The sequence below is a fragment of the Marmota marmota genome, unplaced genomic scaffold (genome assembly GCF_001458135.2).
Source record: "Marmota marmota marmota unplaced genomic scaffold, marMar, whole genome shotgun sequence".
NCBI classification, from domain to species: Eukaryota; Metazoa; Chordata; class Mammalia; order Rodentia; family Sciuridae; genus Marmota; species Marmota marmota.
In genome coordinates this window covers 3520333-3536305 of record NW_026000240.1, presented here as the reverse complement: position 1 = coordinate 3536305, position 15973 = coordinate 3520333, and the positions used below count along the sequence as shown (strand labels likewise).

The 15973-nt window shown below is 38.4% G+C and overlaps 1 protein-coding gene across 4 annotated transcripts in view; it reads right to left on the bottom strand.

Annotated features, from left to right (window-relative positions):
* Nucleotides 1-15973, bottom strand: part of Heg1 (heart development protein with EGF like domains 1) — a 75278-nt gene that overhangs the window by 34238 nt on the left and 25067 nt on the right. For 3 of the 4 annotated variants that reach the window (XM_048794131.1, XM_048794130.1, XM_048794129.1), the window contains 6 exons: nucleotides 9819-10157; nucleotides 8616-8951; nucleotides 6907-7161; nucleotides 4870-6219; nucleotides 2587-2703; nucleotides 1844-1963 (listed from right to left, as the gene is read on the bottom strand). In XM_048794131.1, coding sequence (XP_048650088.1) covers nucleotides 1844-1963; nucleotides 2587-2703; nucleotides 4870-6219; nucleotides 6907-7161; nucleotides 8616-8951; nucleotides 9819-10157 — 2517 coding nt within the window. The remainder of the gene's footprint in view (nucleotides 1-1843; nucleotides 1964-2586; nucleotides 2704-4869; nucleotides 6220-6906; nucleotides 7162-8615; nucleotides 8952-9818; nucleotides 10158-15973) is intronic. The other variant, XM_015486854.2, reaches the window with a different exon arrangement.

Genomic DNA, 15973 nt, shown 5'->3' with positions numbered 1-15973 from the left:
GAGGAAATATCTGTTTTATCATTGATAAAAGAGGTTTCCAGAAGTCAGGTAACTTCCAAAGAAAGATCATCCAGCTCCTAAGGGCCAAAATTAGCATCATATTCATGTGTGTCCATCTTCAAAGTTCTTCTTTCCCCACTATATCCTCTGCACCCTCAGGATATATATTATCTAATTATTGTTTTGGAAAGATCCATAAGTATTGCTTTGTAATCAGAGTACTCTGTTTTCATAGCTTTCAATCTGATCTAACAGTTTGAAGACTAATGTTAAATAATATTTCCCATCAAGACAATTCTTTTAAAGCTTGCACAAAAAAAATATTCTTTTATTTGACCTTCACAATACCCTCAGTGGGAAGCAGAGCAGATTATAATCTGATTTTACAGGGTCATGTGCTATAGGTGGTGGCCCTATAACTACCAGGAATTTGATTTCTGGACAAGTGTACTTCTCACAATGCTTTAAACTAAAATCATTTTCATCTTCTTTGTTCTTAAAATGAAAACTCTTGGCTAATTTCTTATATGGTATGGCAAAATGGAACAAGTTACCCAAATGCAAATAAATTATTAGAATAACAACTAATGTCTATATTTCTAGATTCTTCTTTGTTTTTAAAAATATTTTTTATTGTTGATGGACCTTTATTTTATTTATTTGTATGTGGTGCTGAGAATCAAACCCAGTGCCTCACACATGCTAGGTAAGTGCTCCAGCCCTAGATTCTTCTTCTTAAAACAATGCTTAACTGTTATATTTCAAACATCTTTCAAAATTCTACTTTTGTTCTAATAGAATACCAACTTTCTTTAAAAGTTCCTTCTGGGGCTGGGGATGTGGCTCGAGCGGTAGCGTGCTCCCCTGGCATGCGTGCGGCCCGGGTTCGATCCTCAGCACCACATACAAACAAAGATGTTGTGTCCGCCGAAAACTAAAAAATAAATATTAAAATTCTCTCTGTCTCTCTCTCTCTCTCTCCTCTCTCTCTTAAAAAAAAAAGTTCCTTCTGCCTATAGGTAATAGAAATCCTTGAAGATAATATTTTCAAAAGAAACAGATATTTACTCTCTCAAAAACATTTACTGAGCACTTTTTGTGTTTTAAGCATCACACTTCACAATTTAAGATGATTCAAAAATGAGTCATTTTACCTGTCAGTTTCCTTATCCAGCTTAGAAACTCTAGTGTTTATTCTTCAGCAAGTTAGGTATTAAACTCAGCATCCTAATAAGGGTTATACCTTGCATGCAAGACAGTTCTTACAATCAATACATTGTTGTGTAATAGAAAGTACTGTGGGCTGGAAACCTGGTATCTCATCAACTGATTTCATAAGCTTGGCCACTTAGAACCTTGCCAGGGCCTTTGTTTTCATTTGGTTTGTTTTTCTGCTTTTTAACATGTAAAATGAAGATTGTATTAATATCAACCAGCTTCATGAATCTATCAAACTAGGGATCAAAATATGATAAATAGTGTGATACAGTTACAGTAGCAGCTTTGTCAAAACATATCTATCTGTAGATAAGACATGAAGATCATTTTTTAAAATAAAAAACATGTGAATGTGGTAGGACAATCAGGATTTTATTTTTTTCTCCCTCTAAAATGTTTTTGTTTTTTTAACTGATGTAATCAGAATACTTCTAAAAGTTTTTTTCCCTAACTGCAGGGTAGAATGGTAAAGCAAATAACAATAGGCAATGTCTTCCATTTCATTTTACATTCCTTAAGTTTATATCATGGAGAAATATTAATTTTGATTAGGAAGAAAAACAGTAAATGATGTTTTATAAAATATATTGTGAGACAGAATAAATTCTAAGATAAATTCTCTTACCCAAATTACATATTCCTTTTTCCAACTGGTACCCAACTGGGCATTTGCAGGTAAAAGATCCCTGAGTATTATTACACGTGGCCAGAGGTGGGCAGGGGTTTGACAGGCATTCATTCACATCTGCAAAGGAGGGGGGGAAAAAAGACCATATTGAGTCTATGGCAGACAGCAAAATCATACCCCAGTACAGTAAATACTTACTAAGGACCACTGCACTTATTAGATACAATGGGGCCCCAAAGATGAGTAGGAAACATCCCTGTTCTCAAGAGGCTGACCACCTATTGAAGGCAGAGGCAGTCAATAAACAACTAATTATAAATACAAGATATGATCTGAAGTACAGAGAAAGTAACAAATTTTGATGGAGGAAAGAATTAAGACTATTTCAAATAACATCCAGATTAAGACTGGAAGAATTTTTAAAAAACAAATTTGGGTAGGATAATTTTATATTGAGGCAGCAGTACTGTGAATGCCAGAGGCAGGAAAATGCAGGTGTCTTTAGGGAGCAATAGGTGGTCTAGTGTGGCAGGAACGTGAGGAGAACCAAAGCAGGAAGTTTGTCAGCACTACACTATGGTATTTCATGTTACTCTGCAGATAACACACAAACATGCTAACTCTCAAGTAAGCAGGGTATTAATTAAAAGATCTTATTCTTCTACATTTTGGATGAAAAAGGCATTTATTGAATAACCAAATGTGATACTGCAGATACTGGATATTATTTTTTCTCTTACCCACACTGCAGTTATCCCCTTGCCAGGAAGGTGAACACACACATCGATAGCCATTGCTGGTGAGGTCCACAATGCATTTGCCATCATGAAGACAAGGGTTCACGGCACAGCTGTTGACTAAAAACCCATCCAAGAATAACACAGTTAATCACAATGGCAATGCAAAGACAACCCTAGGTAAATATTTAATTCTCTCAGCTAATATTTGATCCTTGCTTATTTCTATTTACTTGCCCTGAAAAGACATACTACTAAAATAGAATGAGGTCCCAAGAGGTGTAGAAGATTGGCAGTGGGACTGGGTACTAGTAATAGTTTGTGTCCATACATAAGACAATTGGATTCCTGAATTCAAGAACTGATTCAAATCAAATGTTGCTTATTCAGTCCCTCAGTTCAGGACTGATGATTGTATTACTTTTGTGATACTTAGAAAATTCTACTTGAATCAATGCCAATTTAAAACATACATTAAGAGGGGGGAAAGAATCTCTGATCAATTCATCCTCCCTGATGCAAGACTTACTCTGTGTGTATGGGTGCCTTGCCTTTTCTCCTGGACATAGCAACCTTTATCCCAATATCTCCAAATATAACTGGAACTCCACATATTGTATATCATTCAGAAAATGATCAGAGTTGAGCATTACAATGACCTCTCTCTTTAAATAAAGCAAAAAATGGGCCTCAGCTGAATTCATGGGGGCCCTTATGACACACAGACTTATATCCCCCAAAGGCAATGACCACAACTCTGTTTTGCTCTATATAACTGGAAGTGTCACAATCCAGTTATGTAACATCTGCTTCATAAAGGTTTTGACATAAACCTAGAAAAGTTGAAACCTACAACGTAAATGTGTCATCTGCAAGGAGGAAATTAGTGGGAGAATGCAAAAAAGAGGGCAGTAGTCAAGAGTTCGCCAAAAGAAAATGAACAGGCTAAACCTAAAGATGATATTCTTAATCTTACTCTTCATTGTAAATCATCTATTCAAGTAGTGTACCTGTATAACCAATACCCATGAACACAATGGTACAGAAAAAATTTCTTAACAGCCAGTGAGAATGTCCCTAAGACCTGTCTACAATAATTACAATGGCCATAATTTACTTTAAGGAGCCTTGTGAATTATGGTACATTTAGTATTGAAATACACATTTGGCCTTTGGAAATAAAGACAATATGTTTTAAAGCAAGGCCAAAAGAACTATCTCTCATCTTCCAGAGGTACCCAAATTACACAGGGAACACCATAAGGCTGGTAGTGAGGGTGGTTTATGACCTCTACCCTAGGGTTGATTGTGGCTGATAGCAGGAGACACCCCTGTCTGATATAGGCTGACCACCTATATCACTATATCATTCCTATATCACTGAGTTCCATGCTCCAGTTAATACAAAGCATTTCCTTTCTTTTCTTTTTCCTTAAAGAATTAGTCTCCATCTTGTGCCTTCCTCCACAGCAATTTTCTCTTTGTGGATCTACACATACAAAAACTACAATTCAGAACATGATATCTAACAATATGTATCTATCCTACTTCCTTCTACTTTCCCTTAAGTGACAAAGAATCATTTGGATGACTTTATTTTTTTCTGTACCATCAACTTCAACATGATTTAAAGATAACCATACATACAATGTAAAAAATCCCTGATGATGCAGTCACTGTGGGAAAAAGTTCATTATCTTTTTTATTTATATGTCCCTCTACTGCTGTTCATCAACTAGCAAAATAATCTTAGAGAGACAAAGTAGCATGAGTTTTTCTGGACCAAGAGAAGCCCTCTGACCCTTAGATGCCTCCTGGTGACTGGAGAGCCAGATGACTGACTCAGAAGCTTTGGGCTCTGATCTGAGTGCATGCACTGACTCACTCCCTGTTTCACACAGGCTACCTAAAGCTTCTTCAGTTTCTCTACCGTCCAAATCTACACCTTGCCTGGTTCTAATACAAGAAGTTAGGGGCATGCTTGAAAAACTATTGCAATTAATTACAGGGCATTAAAAGCTTCAACTGCACTATACTGATGTCACATACAACCAATATGTCCTCTTCTCTTCAGGAAGTATCACCTAACTTGGGGAAAATAAGAAAATGAGAGTCCACCATGACCTTATTTTATGCTTTGTTTTCAACAGGAAGTATTGGTCACAAAACTGAGATTATTTCAAATACTAGCCATTTCTACACATTCACTTAAATCCTGAGCCTCATGCAGTTTACAGTGTTGCACAGGGTCTAGCAGTTGATATGTGTTTGAAAGATGCATTGTACCTAATGTTGGAGGTGACAATGCCATTGGGGACTGTGTGCTACTCTGAGTAGCAAAGGTGGTAGGTTTAGGAGTTAACACTTCAGCTGTAGAAACATCTGTGGTTTGGGAAGGAGGAGAAGTTCTGAGGAAATGTGAAGCTGAGCTGTACTCTTCTGTGATACCAAGCCTTGTGGTCAATTCTTTTGTTGATGTTGGTACACTGGTCAGAGAGATTAAGTGGGTGGTAGCATCGATATGCACATGGTTCTTTTCTGTGGTAATGGCACCTTCTGTTGAGATTTGTGGCACCAGAATTTCAGGACTGGTTGGGAAGAGCTGTTTTCCAGCTGTAGTGTGTCCAGATATGGGGTCAGTAATCAGAACTTCTGTACTTGACAAGGTGCTGGGAATGGTCACAGAAGAGTGAGAGGTCTTCAGAGTGGTAGCTGTCAAAGTTGGAGACATTTGGGTTAAGCTAGTGCTCATGGCTGGAAGGGCTGGCTTAGTGAAGGACTCAGTTAAGGCTGGGGGCAAAGGGTCCCCTGAAGGAGCACTCACTGTTACAACTTTGGTGTATACTGTGGGCAGAGACATCCGGCTTGGTGACTTTGCTTCTGTAATGATTTTCTTTTGCTGTGGGATGGTCTGATTCTTGGGATCTGCTGTGTTACTATTATGGAGAATTATCATGGATGATGCCATTGTTGATGTCTGAACTGAAGTCTTAGGCATCTCTCTTGCCCTGGGCAGGACTGGGGTGGATGAATGTGGTAAGTCTCTTTGTGAGACAGAAAGTGGGGCAGGAGAAGAAGCTGTCAAGGACACTGGTAAAGGTGATGGTGAGGAAGACAAAGGTGTGGATGTCTCAGAGGTAGACTTCAGCTGATGAGTAGAGGACTTGGTTGATGGTAAACTTGATGAGAATAACTGGTGGGATTGTGACACTGAGGGTAGAGGCAAATGGGGGCCCAAAGCAGAAGATGAGTCACCAACAGACCCAGTCCTGGCATCCACAAAAACTGAAGTTTTTGGTATATTAATGGTAGAGGTGTAGGATGGAAGGCTGGATGTATGCAGAGCCAGTGACTCAGTGGACGGCTGGACATATTCCCCATCATAGGATGAGATGTTTCTTCTTTCAGAGTGAGGATGAGAAGAGGAAGAATAGTCTGAATATGGAGAGTCTGAGATCTTAATATAAGAGGTTGAGCTCTCACTGATGTCAGAGGATGAACCATTATCTGTAATGGACAGTAATGCCCGTTCTCCTTTGGTGAAAGTAGATGAAACATAGGTGTGGTCTGTGTGGTCACTAGAAGTCCTTTGTTCAGTATCTGTGCCACTCACTTGACCATAGCTAAGTCCAGTAACTGCAAAGGGAAAAGCCAAAGTTAGGTCAAGTTAACAAACAAGCAATCTCTGAAACATGCACCAAAATCCAGATTTTTCAGTATCCTTGAACTCAAGTGAGTAAAATACTTTCCTTGGAGAGGGGGTTTTCATTGGTGAACACACTGAACGGCAACATGAGAAGGCTATAACAGTCACTGTCTGCGGGGTAGATTTACCTCCTATGAAGGCCATGGTGGCAGCAATGAACATGGTAATACAAGAGAAATGGCAGGGGCCTAAAAATAGGGAACAGTTCCAAATTCCTTCCACATGCCTTTTCTTTGATAAAAGCAAATTGGTATGTGAAAAGCTCTCAAGATTCCAAATAGAATCATTGTTATGCTTAAATGGAAAAAGGAAAACCCTCCCAACTTTCCATTCTGTATAATGAGATATTTCTTTCCCAGGAGACTGATCTTAGCCACAAAGTGACTGGTCTTTTATTTTAAGCCTCCCAGCAGACGTCACCCCATATGCCTCATCAAGTGTGTGAGGGGATGAGGGGTGTCTTCCTGAGGTGGGAGAACCCAAAAAGTTCTATTTACATAAAGAGCTTGTAGGATATTCTCTGGGTTGCCAGCCAACTTAATCATCCTAGAACTGAGTAAAGTGCCAGATGGGCTGAGGGGCTGTGGAGAGAATCGTTGCTGGGGAAGACACACCACCTCCGAGTGTAGGCTCAGAGGCCGGCGACCTTGAGAGCAGGCCCGCCTGCTCTGTCACATTCCCGCGTTGAGTGGCGCCCTCTGAACTCCCCACTTCCGCAGAGGTGGCGCCGGCAGGGGCGAAGCTGAGTGACCGCAGAGTGCGCTCCCCACTTCCCGTGAGAGCAGCCCAAGTGTGCCCGCTGCGGGAGTGAGCCCCGGAAGTGCTCCCCTCTGCAGCGGAACTGTAGGCCCGCGCCACGCTGTGTTCCCGGGCTGAAAGTAAAAAGGTAACACACAGAAGAGGAGACAATGCCTGTCAATCATACATCTGATAAGGAACTAGTATCCAGAATATGCAAAGACTTCTTACACTCTAGAGTAAGACAAGCCAGTTTCAAAATGATCAGAATATCTGAATAGACATTTTCAAGGAAGATAAAACAACTGGCCAACAAGCATGTGAAAAGATGTTTGACATCGTCAGTCGGCTGGGAAATGCAGAAGAAAACTATAATGAAATACCCTTCAAACTGACAACATGGATATAATCAAAAAAGATGGATAATAACAAGTGTTGGTGAAGATATGGAGACACTGGGACTCTTGACATTGCTGGAAGGAATATAAAATGGTGTACTACTTTGGAAAATAGCTTGGCAATCCCTCAGAAGCTTAAAAATGGCGCTGCTATAAAAATGTGGCAGTTCCAAAAGGGTTCATGTCCACATAAAGCTTGTACTTGGAATGTTGACAACAGCATTCTTCATAAAAGCTAAAAGGTAGGGGCTGGAGCTATAGCTCAGTGGCAGAGCGCTTGCCTAGCATGTGTAAGGCACTGGGTTCCATCCTCCCCACCACATAAAAGTAAACAAAGGCATGCTGTACATCTACAACTACAAAAAAAATTTAAAAAAAAAAAAAGGCTAAAAGGTGGGAATGATATACCAATTGATGAAAAGATAAAATACAGTGTATCCCTATAGTATAGAATATTGTCATAAAAAAAATGAAATACTAATATATGCCGGAATATGGATGAATCTTGAAAACATTGCATTACATTAAGTGAAAAACAAAAGATTATATATTATATGATTCCATTTACAGGAAATGTCTAAAACAGGCAAATCCACAGAGACAGAAAGAAAATTAAGTGGTTGCCAGGAACTGGAAGAAGGGTAAAATGGGAAGTGACTGCTGATAAGTATGGAGTTTTTTTTTGGGGGGGGGTGATATAAATGTTCTGGAATTAGATAGTAGTGGTGATTGCACAATTTTTGTAAATATACTAAAAATCAACTGTACACTTTAAACAGGCACACTGTATGGAATGTGAATTATATCTCAAATCTGTTTTAAAAAAGAGGAGGGGAGGGAGTATTTTTCAATGAATGCTATGAATAACCTGGAGTGAACAACAATTCATGAGAAGGTGATATTTTCACCTTTCAGTAGCTCTATGATTGAGGCAGGTATGGGGATACAGGGTGGGCAACAAAGAAAAGGAGTATAGAGAGACCTTGAGTTGTATGTGAGAAGATATGGAATATGATAGGATATACATGTACATCTGTCAATCAGCTATAAGAATGGCCTGAGAGTAATGATACTAGAAGGACCTCAGGAGCTATTTCCTTAATAGATGGCTTAATATGCCACAGACGATCAATAAGCATTGTAAGTCTCTCACCTTCCATGTGGTACCATCCTGTGAAATGAAAACTTACTTGAATTTTCTCCATGTAGCGTGGAAGAATCTAGGCTTTCTGAGGAAGATATAAATGAAGACTCTGAGTAACTTCTCTCATCTGACACTGTGGTGCCTCTTCTGGACTGTTGAGCAGAATCTGAAGCTTGGGTCAAAACTGAAGAGTTCAAAACTTCAGGATGTGAAGCAGAGATTCCTGTCACATCTGCAAATGTCTTGCTGTTGGTCAAGGACCAGTGTGCTGTGCTCTCTTCATGTCTAATGGAGGGAACTGACCTAGACACAGTCTCAGTCTGAAGCCTGAAACTTCCATTTTTCACTTGAGAGCTGCTGGCAAGCTGATGTCCTCTAAAGGCTGTGAGATAGTATATAAATAAAAATGCCATTATATGGGTATGAAAAAGATCCTCCAACAACTAAGAAGTGAGTCTTCTTTAAGATATCCTTTTCCACAGAAATCTTATTTAATATTTATTGTATGTGACATATATTATCATATTCTAAATCATTATTTCCAAACTCTTGGTGTCGACAAGATAGCAATACCAAAAAATAAAAGTTTTTTGAACAGAGGACTTTTAAACAGCATGTGCAAATAGCAAAGTAATTTATACTTGAGTATTTTATTCTCTGTCCCTTGAAAAGTAGTTTGAGGAAATGAGTACGGCATTATATCCAACAAATATGATGTGCATAAATATAGCACATACAGCACTTTTCTAAAACAGTTGTAATATTAATAAAGATTTTCCTAATCCTGAAGTAGTTTTAAAAAAATTAACTATAGGGAATAAACCAAACCAAGAACTTGAGAATTATATTTATTCTGTACATTTATTTGTAAAGATCTGATCATAAAAGCACTGAAGCTAGTTGTAAGGATTAGGTCAGCTCTCATTTTGAAGACAATGCTGTAGGGTTAAAAACAAGATAGAATCAAGTGACAGCCCTAAGGCTCCGGTCTCAACTCTGCTGAGTGAACCAATGCATGCATTACTTATACCTCCTCTTCACCTATAAAAAAAGCAGGAGGGATGGCACCTGTCCAACTAACTTCACAATGTTTTCATAAGAATGAAAATCAAAATGCAATAATGTGATATACTAATGAAGGAGCTGGTGTCATCAAAGAGTACATAATTTTTCAGAGGCTACAAATGTTCTTAAAGAGATCCGCTATTTAGAAATATCCTTACAGATCAAGTAAAGATAGAATACTTACTTGTGGAATCATTTTGCCAATGTAAAGATGTAACACCAAATTCATTTTCTGTAGATGGCTCAATGAATTCTCCATCTCCTGGATTCTTGGTTACTCTACTATTACTTCTTGATTCTACTGTAGAGGGTGAGGAAGGGACTGAAACTGAAGTTGTGGCAATTTTGGAGTCCTTAGGGAAACTCTCTGTCTTGTTTATAGGTCCCAGACTGACAGTCAAAGACCTGAGAATCCTTGAGACACTGTCAGTGAATGTGGTGGCAACATGTGTACTCTTTGTCTGGTTGACCAGAGGACTTTGGAGAGCAGTAGAGTTGTTCAGTTCCTTTATACTCCCAGAAGCTAAAACAGAAGAAAATATGTTTCAAAACTACTCAAGGACTCAAGAAAATCTGGCACTATCTAAGTAAAAAATAATGTTTATTATATTTTTGTATATAAATCTCAACACTATTGGACCTGATGTAGATACAGACAATTGTGTATGTTTACACACATGTACAACTAGAACATACACCTTCACCCCTCCTCACTAGTTCTGATTCTCATGTAGCTTAGTGGAGAAGCAGTGATGTTCCTCATGCAGCACAATGCAAAGCTTTCTGTGCAAGCTAAAAGGAAGATAGGAGAATCATAACAGATACATTATTTGCTTTTTTGGTTTTTATAGAAGAAGATAAAATTAGTACTACTGAATTTCATAATATTGCTTAAACAGGACAGGCTATTGTGTTAAGGCTTTCATCTTGTTTTATTTTATTTTAACTACATATCTTTTTATTCAAGTATTATTATAAATTAAAATCCAATTAAAAAATGAATAAAAGTCACATGGTGCCAAGCCTAGCCCCCTGGTCACCACTGAAGAGGCCTCAGGTTCTGCAGAATACAGCTAGGACACTACTGCTCTAGGACAGTAATTCCCATCCCTGTCATTGTCAAGGGCTCTTTATTCTTCCCCAACCCAGGGCCACCATAAATTTTGTTTTGAAATAACTACCCACCAAAATGGATTCATTAAGTAACAGAAGGTCTCAACATCAGGAGATACTCATTATTACCCCATGAATTTAACTTAATTTCACCCGAAATCAGACGGCCTTCATTATTATAATTATTTAGTCTCATTAAACATTGGAGACCAGCTCTTAACCCAACATGCTACTCCAGTAGGTCCCCCAGGAGATCAAGAACTGCATATGAGAAATGGTTTTTCTGATCCATGGATGGAGGTCACTGGATAATTGTCAAGAACCTCAAGAATTGAATTACATGCCATTGGTCAAAATGTACAGTCTGCTCCACATTATAGGTTGCTTGGCTTGCTAGTGACTCCCTTTCACAGATAATTTTTCAAAGGATATCTTGAGAACTGACCTCCAGAATGGTATATTAATACCCTAATCCAAAAGGCTAGGGATGTAGCTCAGTGGCGTAGTGCTTGCCTAGTATGCATGAGGCCCTGAGTTCCATTCCTAGCACCACCACCACCACAACAACAAAATACTCATTCCTAAGTTCAAGAAAGCCCATGAGCAGGAAGAAACACGGCAGGGAAGAAAACAGACTCCTTTTTTCTTTTAAATCATTTTAAGCTAAAAACAACAAAAAGTACTTAATATACTCTATACCTATATAACAAAAGGCTTTGAGCTATTAATTATGATCCAGAAAGGGGGGAAAAGAAGTTGTCATTATAAACAGTTTCTTAAAGATCAGACTTGTGTGCAGTTGTGACCAAAAGCACAAATAAAATTTTAAATATAATTATAGAGAAAGAACATAGGAAGCAAAAGGTTCTTCTTATCCTCATACAAAACCACAGACCTAGCTAAACCTAGAACACAGCATGCAGCTCTGGTTACTGGACTTAATAAAGTCAAAATGAAGATGCAGGTTATCCATAAAACTAGGAACTGAAACAAAGGAATAGAAAGATCCAAACAGAAAAGTGTAGGCATGGCCTACCCCAAACTAACCCTACTTGAAAACAAAAAGCACTTTAGCATGAAAAATGAAAAGCATAATAAATACTGGCCCAAAATAATTATCTCCAAGGAATTACTTCCAAAACACTTTTATTCCTAGTAAATTGCCTTATTTCTTCCATTTGATGTTTCCATTAAAACAGGTGATTAATTTTGGTGGTTCATCAAATAAATGGCCACAGAAATATAATCACTAACGTCACAGATACTGAGTCACAAAAGGAAAATGGCTGTTCTCCCTGACTATGGGCTCATTGCTTCTTCATCACATCATTCTTACAAAAAGTTATCATTAATTGACGAGTTATGATGTGTCAAGAATTGTACTAAGTATTTATATACTAGTCACATTTAATGCTCACAGTAAAGCAATGAAATTTGTCTGAAAATTGTAGAGTTAGTGCCTCTTAATAAAGAGGAGGAAATATGGGGTCAAATTAGTCTACAATTGCTAATTATGTTACTAAATGAGCACCAGCTAAATAACCTAAGAGAAAATTTACCACACTTCTAATCAACAGGCCAGTATTATTAATTTTTTAATAATTTCCCTTCCTTGCTCACTTCTGCCTCTAAAGAACCCATTCAAAAATGGGAATACCAATGAATCAGACATAATTTTCCTATGTTCATACATGAATACATGACCAGTGAAACTCTACATCATGTACGACCATAAGAATGGGATCCTAATTAGAATAAGTTATGCTCCATGTGTGTAAACTACGTCAAAACACACTCTACTGTCACATATATCTAAAAAGAACACATTAAAAAAAGAAACATTTTTTTTAAAAATGGGAAGACTAGGGATGTGGATGTAGATCAGTGGTAGAATGCTTACCTAACATTTGCAAGATTCAGGGTTTGATTCTCATTACCACGAAAACAAAACAACTAAAATGGGAAGACCATTCATCTACCAGGAGCAGACACAAGCCAAGTTCCTAGTCTTTATAATAGAAGGTGAAAAGAATGCCTGGTAAAGGTATATGGGTCACTCTCCAGGCACCGCACAATCACAAGTATGCATCAAAATGTTCAACCTTACCTTGACTGCTATCCAGAACTTGGCAAAAGAATAGATGAAGCAGCTGATATTTGAGAAGGATAGGCTAAATCTAAAATCATCTAAGTTATTTATACTTTCTCCCTTTACAAAGTGAAATCACCACAATGCAGTTTACCTGGACCACATCAGCTCAGCTACCCACAGAAATACTTTCATAAGTTGAGATCCATTATAATACTTTCCACTCCTATTGAGAATCTATATAAAATATCACCTTTTAAAGAACATTAGCACAATTTCCACAAAACAGCAATTGAAGGCATTTTCCATTATGATTCTCAATTCCTTGTAAATATTCCTCTTAGAATTACAACCCCCCAAACACTTATGCCTATGGATTAAATTGTATGCTTACTTTATCTGACAACAATCGCATGCCCCACCCAGCTTCCTTTTGTGCCCTGGTTTCCAGGAAACTCAGACTAAATTTAGTCCTCAATTGTAGCCATTCTCACACAGTTCAACATACACATATTTCTTCCTGCCTTCCAAAGAAATTTTTCCCCTTTGTTTGTTGCTTTGTATACTTTTCCTCCAATGATCAAATAGTACATGATCGATATGGAAAATACAGAAAAGTATAAAGCAGCACAAAAAATAATTTTAAATGGTTTCTGATCTGTTTAAAAAGTCTGATTCTGCTGCCTGCTTTAGTGATGTAAGGCATACAGTTTATTTCCAGAAGCAGATAAATCCTGGCTATCCCAGCCTGGGAAAAGGCTAGGCTGCACATGTTTCTAGGTGGATCAGTAGTGTGGACTCTCAGATGGTGAAACTTGAAAGGATCTTTCAGATCATCTGGTCTGATGTTTTCAAAGAGGAACCCCATCCTCCCTGTGCCAGGCTCCTAGCTCGCCATCTTCATGTCCATCTTGTGAAGAGTGTCACTAATCTGACTAGTCTAAGTGCCAGGCTTTTCTATGGGTCGCTTTTACCAGAGGATGGAATGGACATTTACCAGAGGATGCAGTGGACAAGTGCCAAAAGGCTCAAGCCTTGCGCTGGGGTTGTGACTCAGTGGTGGAATGCTTGCCACCACCATGTGAGGCATTGGGTTCGATCCTCAGCACCGTATAAAAATAAACAAATAAAATAAAAATATTGTGTCCATCTATAACTTAAAAAAAAAAAAATCCTAAAAAAGGCTCAAGTCTCTACTGCACCCCTTCACTTCTGTTGTTCTACAGAGCTAGCCCAGCTGGGCCAGGCCAATTCCAGGTCTGCCTTGGCAGGTCCTGATGGCTCTCCCAAGTACTTACATCAACTTTATCATGGGAAAGTAAAGGGAGAATAAAAGCCAATATTTCCCCTCAGGGTAGGTAAGAGGTATATAGAGCTCTGTTTGGTGGATTGACAGGTGCCAGCCCAGCTTTAAAAATAAAGTAGAACTTGGGCTGGGGTTGTGGCTCAGTGGTTGAGCACTTGCCTTGCATGTGTGAGGCCCTGGGTTCAATTCTCAGCACCGCATTAAATAAACAAATAAATAAAGGTGTGTGTCCATCTACAACTAAAAATATAAAAAATTTTTAAAAAAGTAAAGCAGAACTTTGTTTCTCCTTGGACTTCAGATTCTGTTCCATGTGTCTTCTTCAAAAAAGCCCTCTCCATTATCTAAGAGGGTGGTCTGACTTTTCCTAGAGCAGAATACCTAATTCACCAAGTAAGAGAAATTCTCAGTAGAAGGCTCGAATATGAAAGATGTGATAGAAATCTCCTAATATTAGAATGCTAAGATTCTAAAAGGACAATTGCTCAAAGAATTTGAGGGCAATATTTTTTTTTAAGTGTTGAAAAATATAGGTGAATAGATAGTTGTATCCAGTAAAGTTAGAAACATGGGCTGATTTTCAAATAAACCACATACTGGGTTAAATTTAAATTATAAATATTAAATGACCCTGACTAAAATCAAAGTGGAGCTTCCTAGGAAATGCTTCCTTTCCACTGTTTGGTAAAGTTGGTTATAAATCACTGAACTTCAGAACTTTGAATCTGCAAAGAATCATAGCTTTTATCCAATCCAACCAATGTTTATGAATAATCTTAAAAAGCAATCTCCTAAAACATGAATCATAAATTATATCCAAACCCAGTCAGCAGGAAACTGTCTACAAAGTATGTGGAAGAGGAACTGGCTGCTTTAAATAGGCATTACAAAAAGGACCTCTGGGTTCAGTTTTTGCTTTGATGACATAAACCCAAACTTCTAGTCTTACAAAGCACTCTAAAAATCTCTGACACAAGAATTTTAAAACAGCATTTTCCGAAGCAACCTAACCTCAATTTCCCAAGAAGGTTCCTGACCCTCTCCGTTCTGCTCCCTATTGCCTAAGTATGAAAACAAGCAGTAGACACTGACCCCAACTAACACCTGAGAAGAGAGAAAGGGCATTTTCCAGCATTCTCATGGCAGCATGTGCCCTGTGAGGGTATTTGGGCACGTATTAATATGTATTAATATTTCTTTTCAATTGTACCTTGTTCTTGGTCTGCAGGGACCCTAGGAGAAGTAATAGAAGTGGCATGTGTTCCCAAGAGGACTACAGTCTCTGAGTGGGTAGGCTTTGGATGACCTGGTATGACAAGGTGTATAGCACAAAGGACCAGAAGGTGTAGAAAGGCTCATGGAAATGGAATTCTTGAGCTGAGACTCAACTGATGAGTAGGAAGTGGAATGGCAGAGAGGAGTACTCCACAGCTGTAGTGACTAATATCATGCCCTGCAAACACCTCCAATGCATTTTTTCCCCCAAAATGAAGCCTAGAAAAAACATATACCCATGTTTTCTTTGACAACTAAAGAAATGTTTTTGCAATCTTGAAGAAATAAAACTAATTCCTAATCAGGTGGTATGGTGCTCACCATTTCTTACAAGCATCCTGGCATGTACCTTGTTGTGTAAGAATACACACTAGTAACACTTAAGCCTTTGGTTTTTGTTTGTGTGTGTGTGTGTGTGTGTGTGTGAGGGGCGGGGGAGTGTGTGTGTGTAGGGGAGAGGGATGGAGGAAGCATGGGTTGGTGGAGAGAAGGCCCATCACACCCATCAGACCAACTATTATTTTTTTCTTGTATAGTTAAAGAAAACATATTTTAA